This window comes from Brachyhypopomus gauderio, chromosome 10 (assembly GCF_052324685.1).
Source record: "Brachyhypopomus gauderio isolate BG-103 chromosome 10, BGAUD_0.2, whole genome shotgun sequence".
NCBI classification, from domain to species: domain Eukaryota; kingdom Metazoa; phylum Chordata; class Actinopteri; order Gymnotiformes; family Hypopomidae; genus Brachyhypopomus; species Brachyhypopomus gauderio.
Genome location: NC_135220.1, coordinates 12010639 through 12031716, shown reverse-complemented (window position 1 = coordinate 12031716; position 21078 = coordinate 12010639). Strand labels below are relative to the sequence as shown.

Here is a 21078-nt window from a genome sequence, read left to right as displayed (position 1 = left end):
TATTATTACACTCATTACGGTGTGTGGTGTTGAGGAAATACTACTACTGTACAATTGATTAGATTATTTAGTACTGCAAGTACTGTAAACTTGATTAGATTATTTAGATTATGCACCCATGCTATTGTTTAAGGAGCTCAGATTTTATCTTTGAGCTCCTGAAAAAGTGTTGGCTGTTCTGATAAGCAGAGGACTGTTTGTTTAATGTATTCGTATTTTTCTTGTGTTTGCAGCATCTATGGCCAATAAATCTGATTAAAGAAACTCAAATCATTGACATCTTAACAAAAGGGTGTACTGGCGTCCAGTGAGTGAACATTACATTATTTAGTATGCTACTGCAGGTAATGTACACTAGATTCGATTATTTAGTACAGGCACTGTACACTAGATTAGATTATTACGGTGTATTATTATTACACTCATTACGGTGTGTGTCTTTAATAGTGTACGTATCACAAGGTCAGATACGTAACGACCTTTACAGTATTTACAAACCTTCCAAACTCGATAGAAAGTTGTTTTGTTCAACTTTTTAAAAGCATCAGTACAACGCCAATACTGCGTCACTTCTGCTCTGTGTGTCTTTCCGCCCGTTTCTGCTTGTCAGAAAACCCACCGGTCCTAGCCGGGTAAAGTTCAGAAGTCACTGATTCATACACATGGAAAGTAGCCTGAGAACACAGCCGTGTATTTACAAAAAAAACACTGTTTTAGTGATTAATAGAAGCGCCGTGTCTGTTTTCTCCAAGGCATACCGGTGGGATTATCCTAGAGATTTTTTTCTTCACATGCTAGCCAGCGCTAGCCACCATTAGCCCAATCGGCTCGCCATCTCTATGGTAACGCCGATTAGCTCTGCAGCAGGATGGTAGCATTAGTTAGCTAACTAGTTTCCCCCCTGAGTAAAGTTCGTGAATGCGCGACAAAATACCGCCACTAACAGCAAGTCCGACATTGTAGACAGATTAAAACCGGCTTTTATTAAGCGCGTAGGCGCAACCTCGTTCGCATTTTAGCCTTGTCAGCAAGCTTAGTTATCTAGCTAATAGGATTGATTAGCATTAGCTAGCCTGCGCGAGGCACGTAACCGCCTAGGCTGGATATCCGACCAACTATTAGACTAGAAAATAACTATCTTAGTTGATAAAAAAACCAGCGGAGATGAATAAAGCATCGAAGCTGCTAGCTAGTGGACGTCAGTTAACATGCAACTAATGTTTTGCGATTAATTTAACTGTTACTTTTTTTTACCCATCTATTCCAAATTGAATTATTTTACAGTAAATTAGCTAAGTTCACGTATAGAGTAAATGCTTCAGGAATTCGACCAGTGTCAGTTTGTGAATTCCCCAAAGATTTTATGGGGTTTTTTTGCCCGTGTGAAGAGATTTCCATCGTCCGTCGGTGTTTCCACCCACGACTCTCTTCTCCAGGCTGTAGGAAGTGATGTGGTAACTTTTCAACAGATGTGTTAGCTTGTTCTAGCTGTGCAGCTAGCTCACACACACCACGAACGCAGCGGCGCCCCGGTGTGAACGACTAGAAAAAGAAAGTACTTCAGCGAGAATGTGCAGGGACAGCTAGATATATACCGGCCTGGTTCACACTGTTCGGGCTTTTAGTGGGTTTTGTCTTTTAAATTTAGAATGATACCGGGCGCTTTTGCGGCGAGCAAGTGTCTTGCGTAGAGAGCTCAGCGACAATGTCGTTTATTGAAAGTTTACTGGGGTGTGTGGGCGACCTGCCGTGGGTGTGTATGGTGACTCTCTTCATCGCCTCCGTCGTGACACTGCTCGTGTACTTCGTGCAATATTTTACACACCGACCTCGTGTTGAGGACCCGACGCGAGTGAGCGGCGTTTCGGAGGAAGCAGATGCTCTGTTATGTTGGGCGCTGTCATTGCAAAGCTGGAGGAGTCGGTGGAGAAGCGAGTTGTTTCGGGCATTGAATGAAACATCCAAGCTGCCAGAGGTACGTCTCCAGTTTTACCACCAACCTTAGTTTTAGGAATAACTAGCTAACTCATTCGTGTGTTTCAAGGAAGAGCTATGTGGAGGCTTAAGTAATCTAACAAATAAGTTTAATCTCCTAATGGGCTATATTCCAAACCGTCTTCTCAGTGGTAAATAGGTCAAAGTATGTGGCTAACCCCCAACCCCCCCCTTTTTCATTTAGGGACAGATTAAACTGACCTTTGAAGAAGATGGTGTGCAATCATCAGAACTTACTGTGGGCCACATTTCAAGCTTTAAGAAATCACCTCATCAGAAGGTTTTTGAAGCATATTTTTACTTTTCTCTACAATTTTATGCATCCAAGTAGAATATAGAAATGCCATGTTGCAAGGGATGTTTTTCTAAGCCGCTCTGTGTTGCCATTCTAACTTTTTTTTGCACCCCAACCCTCTAAACTTTGAATATTCAAAGAGCTTTCAGCAGAAGACTTGTTTCTTTAGTCCAATTAAAAGACTGTGCATTGTTGTAAAATGCTAACTACTTTTGCATGTTTTGGTTTTTTTGCTTGATATATAATTGGATACAAGGAGCTGTATTGTAATAGCCAACTGTCACTGGGTTCTTGCACCACTGATACACAAACTTCACCATCACTGCGGTCTCACAACAAAATCTTACAAGTGTTAATGTATGTTTCTGTTAATGTCTTGATCTTGTCATGTTCTGATTACTGGGTTAAAGATGCACACCTTGTTGGGATTTGCATTGCACTGCGAATGGTTGTTAATGTACCTGAGGAATCTTTATGGTGGGGTCTGTTGGCAGAATGTACAGTGCCTTGTGGTTGGAGATGAGTTGCGGTTTTCCCTCAGCGCTACACCAAGCTCAACCTCACCAGAAACCTCTCTGAGATACAGCGTGAAAATATCTCCTCTTCACTTGCAGGTAAACACAGAATGTCCAAAGATGTTTCCCTCCAGACAGCTGGGAACCAAATGTTGGGATGAAGTTGTTGTTAAAGGGGCCCAATGATAAAAGACGACACTTTTTGTGTGTGTGTGTGTGTGTGTGTGTGTGTGTGTGTGTTGGCTTTTGGTAGGTCCATATCTCTCACTCGTAGTTGGATTGATGAGTCATGATGGCGTTATAGATAGTAAAGCCCAGTCAGTTTGCTGCCTGGTGTTTTGTGTTCTCCGCCACTGTTGTCCTGCTAGGTGTCCAATGGCAGCCACTCACCTGTGAAGTTTTAGGACGACTTGTTTTGGATGTCATTTCCTCAAAAACTCCTCGGTATTCTCTCTCAGCATGACTGAGAGGCTGCTGGGTTGGGCAGCCATTGTCTAAACTTTTCACAGGTCATGTGTGGTAATGACTTTATATGAAATACCGAAGTTTAATACCCATGTTGATTTCATGTTTATACATCACATTCATTTATATATAGAGTTGCTTTTGAATCAGACAAAATATCTGAACTGAATATCCATTCACAGCCCTACAGAAGGCAGTTAAATCTGTATGCATTCTGCATCTTTGCTTTTATGAGAGTTAGTTTTATTGCTTAAATTCAAAGGGGGGGAGTGGTGTTTTGTCCCTCTGTGCCTCCTCTATGTGGATAGAGCTGTGTGATTTATAGGGCATGAGTCACTCCGCCTCACTGGCTGCCACCACCAGGATGTACCTCCTGTCCTCTGGAACTGTGTCCTAACCTTTTCTCTTCATCTCCGCTCCTCAACTGACATCATCACTGGGCTCTTGCCTAAAAAATGTAAAATAAGTCTTCAGAATGGTATATCCCTCTGCAGGCATTTTGGTGTGTTTGAGCCTTATTTGTGAAAGTTGAGAAGTCAGGTACCAGGTAAATTTATCTCCTGAGACTATACTGAGGGTGGAAACTCGCCCTGTGTTAAGCTTTGAATGTTTGTGTGTGCAGTGTTGATCTCTGTGTGGAATGCTGAATGTGAAGGGGTCTGTGTGGAGTGTTAGCAAACGGGTGGAGGTCTGTGTGGGGTGTGCTGTTGCATTGGTGGGTGTCTGTGTGTTGAGCCCACATAAGGGGGCCTGTATGTATAGATCATCAGTTCTGTGTCTGAGTGAGGAGCATATGGGCTGTGTGGAGGCAGCGGCCGTGTTTAGACTGGCCTCCTCAGGGACGTGTTCCTCATGCCAGTGCTGGGCTGCTGCTTCTGGAAAGTTCCCAGCTCTTGTTTCACTGCCTTTGTTTGGTGAATGTCTGGTTGTTTCAGCTATTGTTCCTGCTTGGGATGTCAGAGAGGTTCATAGCTCCAGGAAGCAAGGCCTGTGTAGACTGTGTAATAATGTTTACTGTAAGTCCCTGAAGTTCAGATTGACGGGTTCATCTAAAACTTGTCCCTCTTTGCCATGAATAAATATATGATTAAAAGGTGTGTAATTTCCCTTAACTCCTCCTATAAAGTGCACAGACAACATTTGTCCTTTAACTGCCTACATGAGGTTTTAAACTGATTTCAGTATTGCACTACCAAAATCGAATTTGAAAGAGTTATCATTTGTTGATTATTGAAGTTTATTAAATGGAGTTTAGTGTTTGACCTATAGCTAAACATATCCATTATGTTACATTACATTTAAAACATTGGTGCTGGCTCTGCTGTAGTGCTGTGTTGGCTCTGTGTCTCGCTGTGTTGGCTCTGTGTCTCGCTGTGTTGGCTCTGTGTCTCGCTGTGTTGGCTCTGTGTCTCGCTGTGTTGGCTCTGTGTCTCGCTGTGTTGGCTCTGTGTCTCGCTGTGTTGGCTCTGTGTCTCGCTGTGTTGGCTCCGTGTCTCGCTGTGTTGGCTCCGTGTCTCGCTGTGTTGGCCCCGTGTCTCGCTGTGTTGGCCCCGTGTCTCGCTGTGTTGGCCCCGTGTCTCGCTGTGTTGGCCCCGTGTCTCGCTGTGCTGGTTCCGTGTCTCGCTATTTTGCTCTGTGTTATGCTGGCTAAGGTCCAGGTGTTTCTCAAGATCATGTTTGAACATGACAGGCCATTCCACTCCTCTCCTCTCTAAGTGGCATTAGTCTGGGTTAGATGGTTTCACTCTCATTCTCTTTATAAATAATCCCTGCGCATTGAAGATTGCTGTGACCTGTACAGTTTTCTTTACCGCGGACTATATAGTCACCATGTGAATGTATATTGAGTGTGTATGTTGCATGTCCTCATTACTGATTTTGTGTGTGTGTGTGTGTGTGTGTGTGTGTGTGTGTGTGTGCGTGCGTGCACATATTCTGTTTATTCAGCTGGCCCTGCAGATGAGAGAGCTGGCCGGCGAGGTGCAGGTTACCTGGGGCTTGGAGCACCTGGACAGCTCAGTGTTGACACTCACCCCCAGCAGCGCACAGGTGCACACATCCTCTCTGTCTCCACACCAGTAACACAGACTCCTGCGTCTGCTAAAGGCCATTCAAGGCCTTGACCAAGCTGTGGATAATCTTTCACATTGTGTGTAGAAATGTGATTGTGCTATGTGTATAAAAACACGCAAAAATATGGGTGAAAAAGTGAGTGTGGTGTAGGCTAATTATTTCTAGTTTTGTGTTGTGGAGACTGCAAATAGTTTGTGGTGTGTGTGTATAACGTATGTCTCAGACAGCAGGTGTGTGTAGTGGTATGGATGGGTGTGTGTGTGTGTGTTTCACCACTGAGTGTGTATACTGGTGTGCATATTTCAGACAGCAGGCCTGGACGTGTGTGCGGTAAGAGGCAGACTTAGGCAGGTCCTGTGTGATGTTCGTCCTACTGTAGCTCTGAGTGGTCGCCCTGCCCAGCCCGCACATCTGAAGGTACCTCACACACTGCATCACTCTCACCACAACCTCACGGTGATGCGGAGTTAAGGTCCTTCACACAGATGATGATCTGGAGGTTTAAAGTGATGGGCTCTAATGGACTTATTGATCTGTGTAGTCCAGGCTCTAATGGATCTGGAGTTCTGCATGCTGGTTATTAGATAAAGGTGTAGTGTAACCCTTATACAAGACACTACACTTCACTTTAGGTATATGACACACTAGGGAAATGGTAGACACTTGTTTGCATAGAATAACAGCATAGTGAGGTGATAACTGTCTATCTCATCTGCAGTACAACCCTCAAAATGTTCAGAACACACTCTCTCACTCTCACTCTCTCTCTCTCTCTCTCTCTCTCTCTCTCTCTCTCTCTCGTGTGTGTTCGTTCAGATTCAGGGGGTGTAGTATTAAAGGATGTTATTTATTGATGGCATGGTCTTTCATTTCCTGTCTCCCCCTTCAACAGGAAGTCAGGAACAAGACCCCCTCACTGACCTCCCCCCCCAAACCCCCACGCGCCCACCACTGGAAACTCTTAGTGAAGAACATCCAGGTCATGCGTGAGCAGGACAACAGCTCTCCAGGTCTCTCTCTCTCTCTCTCTCTCTCTCTCTCTCTCTCTCACACACACTACACACACACACACACACACACACACACACACACACACACACACACACACAAGCAGAACAATGACTTGAAAAAGACGCTGTGTAAATGTAACTTCATATCATAACAGCGCTGTAGGTCTTGCACAAAACACACTGAAACATGCAGGAATGTGGGTGTAATAGTAATGTGAGTGTAGTATTATGGCTCAGGGCACTGTACCCGTAGTCTGACTGTTACTGTGCACAGAGTTGTTACTGTAAATTGTTTGTGACTGCAGTGTCACTGTGAAGTGATACAAAGACTGAGGTGTTGCTAGGGTGACTGGGGTTTACAGTAAGGGCGGTGCAGTGTCTGTGGTGTTGCTGTGTCTGTGTTGGAGCTGTGTCTGTGTTGGAGCTGCGTCTGTGGTGTTGCTGTGTCTGTGGTGTTGCTGTGTCTGTGTTGGAGCTGCGTCTGTGTTGGAGCTGCGTCTGTGGTGTTGCTGCGTCTGTGGTGTTGCTGCGTCTGTGTTGGAGCTGCGTCTGTGTTGGAGCTGCGTCTGTGTTGGAGCTGCGTCTGTGTTGGAGCTGCGTCTGTGTTGGAGCTGCGTCTGTGGTGTTGCTGCGTCTGTGGTGTTGCTGCGTCTGTGTTGGAGCTGCGTCTGTGTTGGAGCTGCGTCTGTTGTGTTGCTGCGTCTGTGTTGGAGCTGCGTCTGTGGTGTTGCTGCGTCTGTGTTGGAGCTGCGTCTGTGGTGTTGCTGCGTCTGTGGTGTTGCTGCGTCTTCGCCGGTGTCTGCATCTGCGGCTGTGTCTGTGGCGGTTTTCGTGTCGCGTCTGCGGCTGTGTCTGTGGCGGTTTTCGTGTCGCGTCTGCGACTGTGTCTGTGGCGGTGTCGTTGCTGAGTCTGCGGCTGTGTCTGTGGCAATATTGGTGTCGCGTCTGCGGCAGTGTTGCGTCTGTGTCAGTGTCTGCGTCTGTGTTGTAGCCACGTCTGCGGTGGTGTCGTTTCTGTGTCTGTGTCTGCGCCACGTCTGCGGTGGTGTCGTTTCTGTGTCTGTGTCTGCGCCACGTCTGCGGTGGTGTAGTTTCTGTGTCTGTCTGCGCCACGTCTGCGGTGGTGTCGTGTCTGCGTCTATGTCTGCGCCACGTCTGCGGTGGTGTTGTGTCTGCGTCTATGTCTGCGCCACGTCTGCGGTGGTGTCGTGTCTGCGTCTGTGTCTGCGCCACGTCTGCGGTGGTGTCGTGTCTGCGTCTGCGTCTATGTCTGCGCCCCGTCTGTGGTGGTGTCGTTTCTGCGTCTGCGTCTGTGTCTGCGCCACGTCTGCGGTGGTGTTTCCTTGCTCCCGTGCTCCAGTTTGTCCCACACACGCTGCCTGCTGACTTACCAGCAGGAAACACCACTAACCTTCCTGCTCTACTGCAGCAAACCATCCAATTACTCTAATACACTCTAAGTGAGGACATTTACTGTGGGTCTGATGCCAGCTGGACTCGTGTCTTGTTCATTAAAGAAGCCCACATTTCCCCGAGCAGGACGTCGGCCCTCATTAGAGCTTACATCCGGACGGGTCTAATAGACGTGCCACTCAATGGCTGGAGCTCTCTACTGCAGTGCGTTTATCATCCTCAGACATCTCCTCCCCCTGGGGATTACTCATCGGAGATGGAAGCTTTGTCCCTCTACACTGGGTAGCGAGAGTTCTGGTTACTGCACTTTTTGAACAATTTAGCACTTGGTTAAGGGATCAGACTTCATGAAGTAGCTCCACAAAATAGTTCATCTAAACACGCAAAACGGTTCATCCAAACAGCCTGAACAAAGTTATGTCTTCCAGTGCTGGTGTAGTTTGAGAAGTGTAATTGTAATGTGTAATGGTATATTTTGCGTGTGTGTGTGTGTTTCTCAGGCAGTGTGAATCTTCAGTGTGCTCTCCGGTTGGATGACCCTTCTCAGAGACTGTTGAGCACTGTGTTGGCAGTCTCCCGCGGTGCATTCTGGGAGCAGCCCTTCGTGTTGTGAGTCCAGTCCCCACAGCTCTCCCTGCACCCAGCACTGCAGTCTGAAGGACACACACCGCTCTACACTCTATGATTCTAGGAATCACCTGGCTTATATTACTCGTGTTTCAACTCTCGTTTTTATAGGGAATGTTCTGTGTGTGTGTGTGTGTGTGTGCTCAGTGAGCTCAGTGGCAGGTCAAAGGAGCTGAATTTGCAGCTGTTGGATGATGGGAGACCTCAGGAGAGTGAGTGAAGCTCTGGCTTCTTCTCACAGTGTTGTTTTTGCTCCGCTCTAAGCTGAATAATTATCTGTACCTGCAACACGTGCTCAGTGTTAGGGGTGTTTGTGTTTACAGGCACAAACCTTTTGTGTTTACAGGCATTTTTAGTCATGCATAAACGATCCTCCCCCCTCTAAATGTGTGTTTGGTGTTCTCGGTAGGCTCCTTGCTGGGTCAGGTGTGTGTGCCTATTGACCTGGTGAAGAAGCACCCCAGAGGCCAGCAGACCTTTGACCTCACGAGTGCTGACAGGGTGACTGGCTCTTTAACTGCTGAGGTAGAGTATGAAACATGGGTATAAAACAAGGCACAAGACTGTAAATAGTCTAGAAGAAAAGAGTCTGCTCTCGATCGCACCTTCCTCTGTCGCGTGTGCGTCCTCCAGTGAGCTTTGTGGGTGAAGACGGGTCGTCACGGGCAGTGTGGCTGGTTCTGTATGTCCACGTGTGTGGTGGTGTGTACAGTGTGTGTCTTCTCCACCTGCTCCAGTTCACCTACCTGGAGCCCAGCGAAGTGCGAACCTGGCACCCCCCCACCCCTGCTCCTGCTAAACGGGTGGAGATGGACCGAACCGTCATGCCCTGTGGCACCGTCGTCACCACCGTCACTGCAGTGAAGAGCCGACCAGGGCGGGCCCTGCCCCCAGGTACCCCCGCCCTGCCCCCAGGTACCCCCCGCCCTGCCCCCAGGTACCCCCAGCCCTGCCCCCAGGTACCCTCGCCCTGCCCTCTGCACTGAGCCCTGCCAAAGTTACTGAATTATTATTTATGTATAATGAACTGTTTGTGCCTTCATGTATATTGTTTTAGAAACCATGCATACTCCATCTAAAAGCAAACTGTCTGAGAGGAGAGTGTCTGAGCAGCCTGCAGGTCTGGGAGCCAGAGTTAGCAAGGCGCTGTCATCGTCAGACACGGGTATCACATGACCACCGGCCTGACTTCCTGTTTGGGGGGGTGGGGCTGAACACACTTCTGGCACTTTTTCACTTCTGCTGAATAACCGGCGTGTTCTCAACAGAACTGCTGGTGCTGAACGGAACAGACCCTGTGGCCGAGGCCGCCATCAGACAGCTCTACGAGTCTGCTAGACAGAAGCTCAAATCCCCAGTGAAGAAGAGCACCATCATAATCTCTGGAGTGACAAAGGTAGACACACACACACACACGGTGACTCTTTCAGTTTGTATTTTTTAATCAAGGTCATTTTATTAAATTTAACATAATACACTATACATATTCAAACTCAAGCAATACCCCCCCCCCCCCCCCCCCCCCCAGGATATCACATACATTCACACTGCACAAGCCAAGTTTCAAGAGTACACAAGTGTTATACAAAAATAAATAAATAATAGATCAAATAAATGATACAAAAGAGAAACGTACACATGCCTATACACAGATATAGATAAAAAAGTATAAAGCATTATAAACATATCATATAACACACAACACAGTACAAATAAGTAGGAATAAAAGGACAAAGAGTAAAGTCGTCCTGCTGATTGGATTACTTTCACCATGTTTTCAGTAAGGGCTATAAACGACTGCCATATACTGTAGAATCTTCCAGTGGACCCTTGTAAAGTATACCTGACCTTTTCAATTCTGAGATTACATAAAACTTCCCTTATCCACTGATTGTGTGTCGGTACATTTCTGTCTTTCCATACGGTAAGAATCAATCGTCTGGCAAGGAGCAAGCTAAAGGCAAGCATCTCTCTCTCCAATCTATCCACATGTATATCTTCCGGGACTACGCCAAACAGTGCAATGAGTGGACAGGGCACCAATTGTTTATTACAGACCTCTGAATAGGTTTTTTAAATTTTCAGTCTATATTTTTAACTAGGGATGTCCTGATTTGGCTTTTGCCCATTAGCTGTATACTTTGAAGGTATATTACTGATACTGAGTCTGATTCAGTACTTTATATACATGTATTTTACATACATGTAATTTAGTACATTCACCTAATCCCTCTGTACTTTTCATTTCACCTAGCGTCTCTATAATTTAATTCTACTTCCTCTAATCTCTGTAATTCTAATACATATTTTTACGAACCCTTAGTATTTACGAACCCTTTCGTCTCCCACACTGTGTTCGTGTGCAGTATGTGTGTGACCCTGTTTGTTGTCCTGTTCTCCGGGGCTGTGTGTGCTAGGCGCCCCTGACCCAGGATGAGGAGCTGGCTCTGATGGCTGGCTACGCTGCAGCGATGGACGCTTCCATGGCTGGGGCCTGTGACCACGTCACCCAGGAAACAACATCCGTGCCTGAGGCCTGTGAGAGCGTCTCCCAGGAAACGGCCTCCGCAGAACCAGCGGTGGCTCCCGGTACACTGAAGCCCTCGGGAGCCCTGGAGGACGCTGGCGGAGTAGGTCAGCTGGAGGACTGGGAAAGCCAGACGGGAGACGACCTGGATGCAGACAAGACCTCCCTGTGCATGTCTGAGACCAGCTCCAAAAAGGGTAGAGGTGAGACATCACACCAGACAGCGTAGTGGACATCGTACCAGACAGCGTAGTGGACATCGTACCAGACAGCGTAGCGGACATCGTACCAGACAGCGTAGCGGACATCGTACCAGACAGCGTAGCGGACATCGTACCAGACAGCGTAGCGGACATCGTATCAGACAGCGTAGCGGACATCGTATCAGACAGCGTAGCGGACATCGTACCAGACAGCGTAGCGGACATCGTACCAGACAGCGTAGCGGACATCGTACCAGACAGCGTAGCGGACATCGTATCAGACAGCGTAGCGGACATAGTACCAGACAGCGTAGCGGACATAGTACCAGACAGCGTAGCGGACATAGTACCAGACAGCGTAGCGGACATAGTACCAGACAGCGTAGCGGACATAGTACCAGACAGCGTAGCGGACATAGTACCAGACAGCGTAGCGGACATAGTACCAGACAGCGTAGCGGACATCGTATCAGACAGCGTAGCGGACATAGTACCAGACAGATATACATTTTGTATATATTTTGTTTATTTCTTCTTACCTTGCTGTTCAGAACTAAATGTGGTGCTACAGTCTTGTAGTGTCTTTGTATTGTCATCCTTTGATCACACACGTCTTTCTTTTCTTACCTCTCTCCCTGTGTCATCTCTTTCTTTGCCATCTTAAAGAGGAGAACAGTGATAAGCAGACATTGTTTCTGTCTGAGTAAGTTCTCTCTATGGTAATGTGCTCATATAGACTTCCCTGCAGAGCCTTTTTGAGTGCAAAGCAAACCCAGTCCATAACTTTGTTTATTCACTCATTCACTCATGTTGAATCTTGAATTTTCTGGCACTCTTTGGTTCTGAGTGTATCCAATTGTTTGCCCTAAATGGGATTTATTCATTTTTATCCATGCGCATACATTTTAATAAACTGTATACTACAGATGTAGGTCGTTTCATACACACATGTTCTATTTATGAAATCTGATCCCCCCCAAATATCCCCCATTTTGTTTTGAGGGGTGGTATGGACTGGTTCTGATTGTTTTTGACCCTTAATGTAGTCTCCATTTTTACCACATATATAGAACACGTCCTGTAGATGGAGCAGGTAGAAACACACTATTATTTACACATCCTTCACATCATGTGCCTAGTAAATGACATTCTTAATATACCAATCTTGCATTTGTTTGAATTAGAGAAGCATGGTTTAGATTTCACAGGGTTATGTTCAGAAGGAACCTGAGACTAATTGCGCCATCTAGAGGTCAAAATGATAAATATACAACAATCATCAGACACCAATCACCAATATGGACAACATTGTTTGATGTGCCAATATGGTAAACATGGACAAGTGAGGAACAGGTCTTAACCTTTGCCTTAGATTATAAAATGAATCGGCTGTGCATTTAAAAACCTTCTAACAACAGCTGTTTGACATCTAGCTTGGCTCAGCACATATAGTAATTAACATTATTCGTGATTGCATCCTCTGTGTTTTTGGCGCCCCCTGCAGGCAGCTTCCTCCACAGGAGTGCCAAGCTGTTCTTTCGTCGGAGGGCCCAGAGGAAGGAACCTGGCATGAGCCAGTCCCACAATGACCTGCAGTACCTAGAGCCGCCCGACGTCCCCATTGTGGCAGACAGAGAGAAGAGGACGGCCACCTTCAGACGCATCATTAACCGCAAAATGCTCCCCAGGAAGAAGACCAGAGCCAATGGCAGCACGCCGGAGTCTCCGCCCCCCTGACACACTCCCGGACACCAGCGTAGACTATAAGCTCTGAACTGCAGCTGCCTTCTCTCACCTCCTGACCTCCACCTCTCCGATCACACTTCACCTTTGTCTTTTTCCTTCTGAACAGCCATCACTCACCTGTAATATATATTTAAAAAGCCCCTTTTAGCCTCTGCTCTGATGAGCCCCAGCTCATCCACTACTCATTAATGATTCTCACCATCCAATTCGTATCTCTGAATGTCTCCTTTATGCTGGTGAGTTCAGCATATTACCTTAACGTTCCATCCCAGTACAGTATAATGGAGGAAATATCTCCTTTATATTTCTCCTTGAAGACGAAAAAGTGATATGCAAGTACTAGTCTAATAGGATATGCGACAATATCAGTTCTGCAGATGAGGTTAACATATGTGTCCTGAGGTCTGAACACTCCTCCCTAAGTGCTGAGCTGTGACGTCTGTGGGCGTATTTACAAGAACTCCCAGTTAAAATGGTGAAATACAAGTAGAAATTCCAGTTCTGGTGAACAGTATTATGAGATTTGTAGTACCATTGAAGAATCGCTTATTTAGGGTGAGAGTTTCAGCCTTGCCACAGGTAAACAGAATTATTTTAGTTTAAGCCTTTCTGTTAATATACAGAAATTCTTATTTATCAATATTTTTAAATAGGGAAAAAAATTCTGGCAGGTCAGTGGCCTCCCAGAATGAACTCTTTGAGTTTTACGACACAAAGCCTCACCAGTTTCTCTAGCAGGTCCTTTATTTCCAGTTCTGACTCTTCATGGGGGTTGTACTGGCCATAGTAGTGATTGACAAGCAAACTTGCCAATGAATTTTGTCACATGACCAGTGGATTCTCTATCATGAGTCTCCGTGTTGGTATAAGGGAGAAACGGTGAAGAGCAGGACAGGCCACTAAAGAGTAAGAGTTTCAAACATCCCTCCCTGGCAAGGACATTACAGTAGGGAAGCTTAATGTTGGATTATTTACATTTCATTTCTACGTAGCCTAATTCAAATATGAGTAGATGTATCTAAAGCTGCTGGGGTTTTGTTTGATTGCTTGTGGACATGCTGAGAGTCTGTAATGATTTGTAGTTTAATTTCAATTTACATTTTTTGCATTCCAAAAATCACACTAATAAGCCATTAAATAATGGTGTGTTTTAATTTTACCAAAGGATGTAAAACACTACATCTGGGCATTTGGGGTGTGGGAACGCAGATCTCTAGGCCAGACTCTTCCAACTGGACTGGATTGGGCTTTAATCTGGGTCTGGATTGGGCTGGATCATCCTGGCTGCTTCCAGCTTGGCTTCCTCATTCTTGAATTTTAATGGATAAATGATGAGTAATTGTTAACACCAGCTAGCGAATGCAACCCGCGTCTGTCGGAGGTGGGAGCTACAAGCCTGCTGTGCACTGGGTCATGGGTGCTGGAGCAAGGAGAACTTTCTAACCGCTTCTGTTTGGACAGAAGGTACCTGCTGTTAGTGGGGAGATTTGAAAGACTCTCCTTCAGCTACAAGTGTGGAGGACATCACACTTGGGGGTGTTTTCCTGTCTATAACCAGTGTGATGGAACCAGGAAGAGTTGATTCTGCAGGTGATGGGGGACCATAGGAAATTATAATTTTTTGTTTTGTTTAATGAATGTTGCCACTAATTTTAATTTGATCTGTGATATATGCGTGCATATGTCTGTAGCCAGAAATAACCGTTGGGACTATTGCCATGAGCAGGACTGCATGCTTTGGGTTGATTGTGTTTACCTCACCAATATTAACTGTGCGGAGTGCCAGGCCTCACCTGGGCTGGTGGGTCATGTGTTTGACTCTCCTCGCTCCTTCTTTGATGTGTACTGTGAGCTAACGTTGTCTTTCATATAAACAATATATGCAGAAACCAAAAGGCGCTTAAAGGACGACTTCAGCAAAAAAAAAGTCTTGCCAGTTAATGACCACATGCTGATTAGCAATGGAGGTACATGGCTAATGCAGCCAACGTGAAGGGGGGGGAGCTTAACCTCCACTACTTAGCATCCTGTCAGACTGCCTCTCAAATACACATTTCCTCTCAGTACACATTTCCCTTAAGTTTAAGGCTTAAACCATGTACAGTGTGATGATGTCTAACACTGTATGACTTGCTGTTTTTTGGTAATAACCTACATGAGTGTTCTATAGCTAAAACAGTAGTAGCAGCCGTTTTAAAGATGGAATTTTTCCTTTTTAATGGATCACTGTTATGCATCAGTAACCACATTTTTCAGAGATTGCTGAATGTAATGTCCTTTGAGGCACGTTGCTGGCCAGTGTTAATGGAACAGTAATGTACCCTACATTACCATTGTAGTTCCAGTACAAAACTAAAAGGCAAAAGTTGGACATCATACATGAAATGTGAAATTAGACTTTGAATTATTCCTTTAGGATGCCAAATTCAGTTCGTGTATAGGAGGTAAATGAGAGGACAACCTGTAGCCATTAATTTGTTGCTGAGCCTTGCAAAAAGTTTACCTGCAGTCATTATAATATCAGCATATGTGTGGCCTTTACATACAGAGCTGTGTGTGTGTGTGTGCGCGTGTGTGCGCGCGTGCGTGTGCGTGCGTGCGCGCTCGCCTCCAGTCTGTATTCTGAGTGAACTGCTGGTCTTTTGTCTGCACTGCGTTTGTTAAAAATCAAAATCCAAAGGTCTGTGCAAAATTAATGTTGTCCTATGTTGTACAGGGATCTTGTGATTAACATATCAAATCTAGCATTTTGAGCAATAAATGCTGACTGTATAACAGTTGGAAAGTGTTTTTGTGTTTGAACTACTGATGTAAGCCTTTGATTGAGAATGTGTGCTTGATATTTATTGTTTTGTTTAATGAAGACAAACGTATCGCGAGTTAAAAAAAACAACTATCGGTCGACTGACTGTAGTACCGTAGAAGTAGAAAACTACAACTCCCATACAACGCATCGGACGTCTTATTTCCGGTCCTGCGCGGTTTCTGGAGCGGATTGGAACCCGGAGTCAGGATTCAATAAATGTGTAGACGTTTGGAAAACAGGTAATCACTTTTTTAAAACTTGTGAACATTTTGCATTCGCTATCGGTAGTGTATCTTGCCAAGTACTTTTCGAGTATCCGTGTAGCAGCAGCGGAAAGTAGCGGAGGGAGTAATTTAGAGGCTGTTTCTGACATTGAAGTGTGCTGGTGGAGATGAGCGCTGCGTCTCCCGTCCATCCGCCATGCCGATTGTTCTTTGTTACATTTGCATTGCTGAAGGAGCGAGAGTGCCGAGATCGGAGTTAAAACCCGGCTGCAGTTTGAAATCTACACAAATCCCGGATCTCTGTATGGGATCATGTTATGTGCAGTCCCCGTTGCAGTTTCCTTACATTGGGCTGGTGGTGAATAAACGGCTCGGTGTGGTTGGTGTGTTTGTGTTGGCGACACTACAGGCTTTGCTCGTTTGGAGAAGTGTGCACTGCACCTCAAACACGCTTTACAGGGTCACTTGTCACTTTGGTACAAAAACGTAATTTCATTATCTATCCTGTCAAAGACTAGTTAAGCCTGAAGTTTTTTAGCCTATGATAGTTTAATACCAAGAGTTTATTTTTTTTAACCCATAAAAAAAAAAAAAAAACAAAGTATGATTAAATAATTTTTGTATGTATTTTAAGGCATAACGAGAGAAATCTAAATATCCAAAAATATAAAAGTATAAGTATTATATACACACGTGTGTATATATATATATATATATATATATATAATATATGAATGTATATAATCTATATAAATTTTTTTTATTCTTAGGGTGACATGGCGGAACAGGCACCAGATGATTATTTCTGTAAGTATATATATTGTTATTATGGTAATAAATGTAACTAATGACTATTTTCTGGGGAAATAGTAATTAGTTACATTTATTACTATATATATATATATATATATATATATATATATATATATATATATATATATATATATATATATATATATATATATATATATAACAAATACATATATAAAATCAAAAGTATATGAAGTGTCACTACTGCAGAAGACTGAGGCGTGATTTCCCTGCAGGGTGTGAGGATTGTGCCCAGTTTCACAGCACCGAGTGTCCTGAGCTGGGCCCTGTTGTCACCGTGAAGGATTCGTTTGTGCTGAGCAGGGCACGGTGAGTGGGGACGAGAACCGGCACCGCCTCCACCCACCGGCTACAACAGCTGATGGATGGGAGTGAGAGGGGTGCATGTGTGAGCCATTTTCAGATGGAAGAACCGTCTGACGCCCGTCACTCTAAATCAGATTAGGTTTTAGCACAGATATTAGAATTGTGAGGAAATAAAGATTATAATAAAAAATATTAAAATTAGGCTATGTGTAGTGCTATTATATTCATTTTTAAGTCTAATTATATTAAATATATATTTTTAATGTGTCTGGTTCATTGTCGAGTCTTCATTATTTTCTTCTACCATATTTATTGCTGAGTATATAATTAAAAAAATCTATATGTATCAATTCACATATCTATTATTCTTGCTCTCTTTTACATGATCATTTGTAAGCGCCAACGTGTGAGTAGTAAGCAGGTGACCTGCTGGGACTACTGCGTGTGTAGCCGAGTTCTCTTAACTGTGTTGTGCCACAGGTCGTCTCTGCCAGGCAGTCTGGAGATCCAGATAGCAGAGGGGGGAGCAGAGGGTGTTTTTGTGCTCCATCGTCTGGTGAAGAGAACTCGCTTTGGCCCCTTCGAGGCCAGGAGGGTCCCAGCCCTTCACCCAGAGGGCGCGTTCCCTCTAAAGGTAGTTCTGGGGCATGGCCATTTTTCCATGAACATGACACTCGAACACTGCTCACGGCCACGGGGGGAAAGGCAGGGGATGTCTGCACGACTCCACAGGTGTTTGTGTGTGTTGTCTTCTGAAGATCTTCCAAAAGGATGGCTCAGTGGTGGGTCTGGACACCTCGAATGAGGACGACTGTAACTGGATGATGCTGGTTAGACCTGCCACCGACCACAAGCACCAGAACCTGACCGCCTACCAGCAGGATGACGACCTCTACTTCAACACCTCCCAGGTACAGCAGCCACAAATCCCTGCAGTTGTTGTAGTGTTGGTAGTGTTTAGTGTAGTGTTTTTTTTTTTTTATTCTGTAAAGCACTTTGAGTTGCATGTATGTATGAAAGGTGCTATATAAATAAAGATTATTATTAGTATGTGTTAAAACACTGTCAGTCCATACGTGCTATTACAGAAATATTAAATGCTTCCTATGTGTGTATGTACATTCTTATATTATTAACATGATGGATCAGATAGAGCCATTGTGAAGGGAATATTCTGATGTTTTGAGATCCATATTTATTCCAAAATTATGTGCAGTTTAGACATCGTTTAGATATGTAACCATTTGGGTCTTTTCGATAACCCATAACGGTGATGTACAGTAATAGTTTTAGTGTAAGACCCTCAAGAGCATGTTTATGCATATTTGTGTGTGAACGTGACGGTACATAACAGGATGGGTGTGCTGGGTAAGCAGCAGTAAGCTGCAGCACCATGAAACTACTGTGTGCTGTTCTGCAGGACGTGTTGCCGGGCTCGGAGCTCAGAGTCTGGTATGGAGCCTTCTATGCTAAAAAGATGGAGAAGCCTGTACTGAAGCCTCCTGTGCTTCCTCCACCAGCAGGTAGTCTCACTGTGTGCCCCTCCAGACCAGACCACACCCCCTCCAGACCAGACCACACCCCCTCCAGACCACTCCCCAGAGGTGGACATTCCAGGTTCAGAAAGTAAAAGTTCTCACCAGGATTTTACTCAAGCTTGATGGATTTTCTAATTAGTGCAATCCAGGTAAAATTAGTGGAATCAACTCAGGAAGCCTGAGCAAAATCCTGGTGAGGACTTTTACTTTCTGAACCTGGAATGTCCACCTCTGCCACTCCCCCTCCAGACCACTCCCCCACCAGACCACTCCCATCTGATCTGTCTTAAAGCTAAAGCTGCCACATCTGTCAGTTGTCAGTGTGCCTCATTCAGGACTGTACCTCACACAGGGTTACGGTCAGGGCTGTACCTCACACAGGGTTACGGTCAGGGCTGTACCTCACACAGGGTTACGGTCAGGGCTGTACCTCACACAGGGTTACGGTCAGGGCTGTACCTCACACAGGGTTACTGGGTGGTCACTGGGTTGGACTTTTGCTCACATTTATATTATATTTTCTTGTGCTGATCTGCCAGGTTTAATTCCTGATTAACAATGATTCTGGTTTTCAGGGATGGTGTCCATCAGTCCTGATCTCCTTCAGGAGAAGGCTGGAGATACAGCGCCTCCTGTGGCCAAAGTGGATGAAGAAGGTGCGTTTGAGAGCCAAACGAATCACCCGCTACCATTTATGTCTTTGTCATTACTGGGCTGATAAGGGATTAACTGCACATAATAAAAAATATATATGTTGATTATACTGACTGAACAATTAATCCATTCAATTCCAGGTCAACTTTTCAGTCCACAGCCACCAGCGGCCTTAGCGGTCACAGTCTCACCTGTCCAGCAGGTGGCAGCAGTGGTCTCACTGGGCAGCGGTCCTGATACCAGCACAACACCCATCCCAGCCGAAACCAAACGAAGAGTGAACAGGCAGCGCAGGACGAGAGGCCAGAGACCTGGATCAGCCCGGAGGTCTGAACAACTCAGCAAAGGTTTGAGCCATAGGAAGGACTTGGTTACTTAAAACCAGGGATGTGCATTACCACTTCATCTCTACCACCTGTGTGTGTGTGTGTGTGTGAGTGTGTGAGTGTGTGTGTAGTCACACTCACTGTCTCTAACTGTGTCATCAGATGCCTCTGTGGGTGTGGCCAGTGAGCAGTCTCTCACTGCCCTGCCCCCAGACCTGCCCCCAGACCTTCCCCCAGACCTGCCCCTGCCTGTTCTGGACGTGCAGGACATCATGGTGGATGGAGACAGTCTGTCGGTGAAACTCCCCAGAGTGACGCGCTGTCTGCTCTCCTCTGGGAAGTAAGAACAGAACGTTTAGAAGCTCCTCCCACATTTCACCTTAGATTTCAGTTTCACTTTCACGTCTCATGTGTTTGTGGTTTGTGGAGGTGCTGCTTATCTCCTGAAAGCAGCAGGTGTTGTGGAGGACGTGCGGTGGTGTTCACCTCCCCCATGTCTGCAGGTCAGCCATGAGGAGGCGTTTCCTACGGCAACCAGGTGACCATAAGCGGGTTTACCAGTGCAGCCTCTGCAACAAGGTGTTCCAGAACAGCAGCAACCTCAACCGGCACATCCGTTCCCACGGTAACGGCTCCAGGGGACTCGATGTTGGGGCCCCTACAGCCCTGTTTTACCATCTCCTCCACCGTCTCACACGGGGGTGGGGGGGGTTAACACGGGAGGGGTTAACACGGGGGGGTTCACGCTGTTTCCCTGTGTGCCAGGTGACAAGCTGTTTAAATGTGACGAGTGTGACAAGATGTTCAGCCGTAAGGAGAGTCTGAAACAGCATATATCATACAAGCACAGCAAAAACCAGGTGTGTATGTGCGCGTGTGTGTGCGCGCGCGCGTGTGTGTGGAGGTGCGTGTGTGTGTGTTTGCGTGTGTGTGTTTGCGTGCGTGAGTGTGAATTTCTTGTTGCTGGTCTTTAAGACTGAATGAATACATTTTATTTTAAGGTTAGACCATCACTGGAGTCATTATAAGACCTTACGTGTGTGTGTGTGTTTGCAGCCTGACGTGGAGTACAGATACAAGTGCTCTACTTGTGAGAAGTCCTTTCGCGTTGAGAACGCCTTGAAATTTCACAACTGCCGCACAGGTAGCGCTCCGTGTTGAGACCCCCTGGTTCTATGGTGGTGGTGTTGGGAAGTGCCCGTCTGGTCCACACACACCTGTCTCTCTTCCACACACTCCTGTCTCTCTTCGGCAGATGATAAGACGTTCCAGTGTGAGATCTGCTCCCGGTTCTTCTCCACCAACAGCAACCTGTCCAAGCACAAGAAGAAACACGGGGACAAGCTGTACGCCTGTCAGGTGTGCAGCAAGATGTTCTACCGCAAGGATGTGATGCAGGACCACCAGAGACGCCACGGGATGGGTGAGACCACCTCGGACCTCTCCTGCACCTCCCCCCCCCCCCCCCCCCCCCCCTTCTTTCTCTCTCTCTCTCTCATTCCCTCTCACTTTACTGGAGATGGA

The 21078-nt window shown here is 45.8% G+C and overlaps 2 protein-coding genes across 3 annotated transcripts in view; both read left to right on the top strand.

Moving 5' to 3' along the window:
• The first annotated feature begins 1270 nt into the window (after positions 1-1270).
• On the top strand, positions 1271-15657 carry c2cd2 (C2 calcium dependent domain containing 2). 2 transcript variants are annotated; one of them, XM_077019492.1, is made up of 14 exons: positions 1271-1975; positions 2180-2275; positions 2785-2904; positions 5218-5319; positions 5650-5760; positions 6236-6353; positions 8267-8375; positions 8541-8605; positions 8803-8918; positions 9131-9287; positions 9451-9558; positions 9662-9789; positions 10811-11123; positions 12628-15657. In XM_077019492.1, exons 1-14 carry the CDS (start codon positions 1706-1708, stop codon positions 12858-12860), a joined length of 2046 nt encoding a protein of 681 aa, XP_076875607.1. In that variant the 5' UTR covers positions 1271-1705; the 3' UTR covers positions 12861-15657. The 2 variants fall into 2 exon arrangements, with proteins under 2 accessions (XP_076875607.1, XP_076875606.1); XM_077019491.1 differs by having other exon boundaries at positions 1274-1975; positions 9131-9308.
• A 140-nt stretch (positions 15658-15797) lies between these two features.
• The window catches only part of prdm15 (PR domain containing 15), a 10671-nt gene continuing 5390 nt past the window's right edge, over positions 15798-21078 (top strand). The window contains exons 1-13 of the mRNA XM_077019489.1: positions 15798-15914; positions 16670-16706; positions 16946-17039; positions 17517-17670; positions 17795-17947; positions 18457-18559; positions 19150-19230; positions 19369-19575; positions 19717-19894; positions 20058-20179; positions 20320-20414; positions 20611-20698; positions 20810-20977. Of these exons, the coding sequence (XP_076875604.1) occupies positions 16676-16706; positions 16946-17039; positions 17517-17670; positions 17795-17947; positions 18457-18559; positions 19150-19230; positions 19369-19575; positions 19717-19894; positions 20058-20179; positions 20320-20414; positions 20611-20698; positions 20810-20977 (1474 nt within the window). The 5' untranslated portion in view covers positions 15798-15914; positions 16670-16675. The remainder of the gene's footprint in view (positions 15915-16669; positions 16707-16945; positions 17040-17516; positions 17671-17794; positions 17948-18456; positions 18560-19149; positions 19231-19368; positions 19576-19716; positions 19895-20057; positions 20180-20319; positions 20415-20610; positions 20699-20809; positions 20978-21078) is intronic.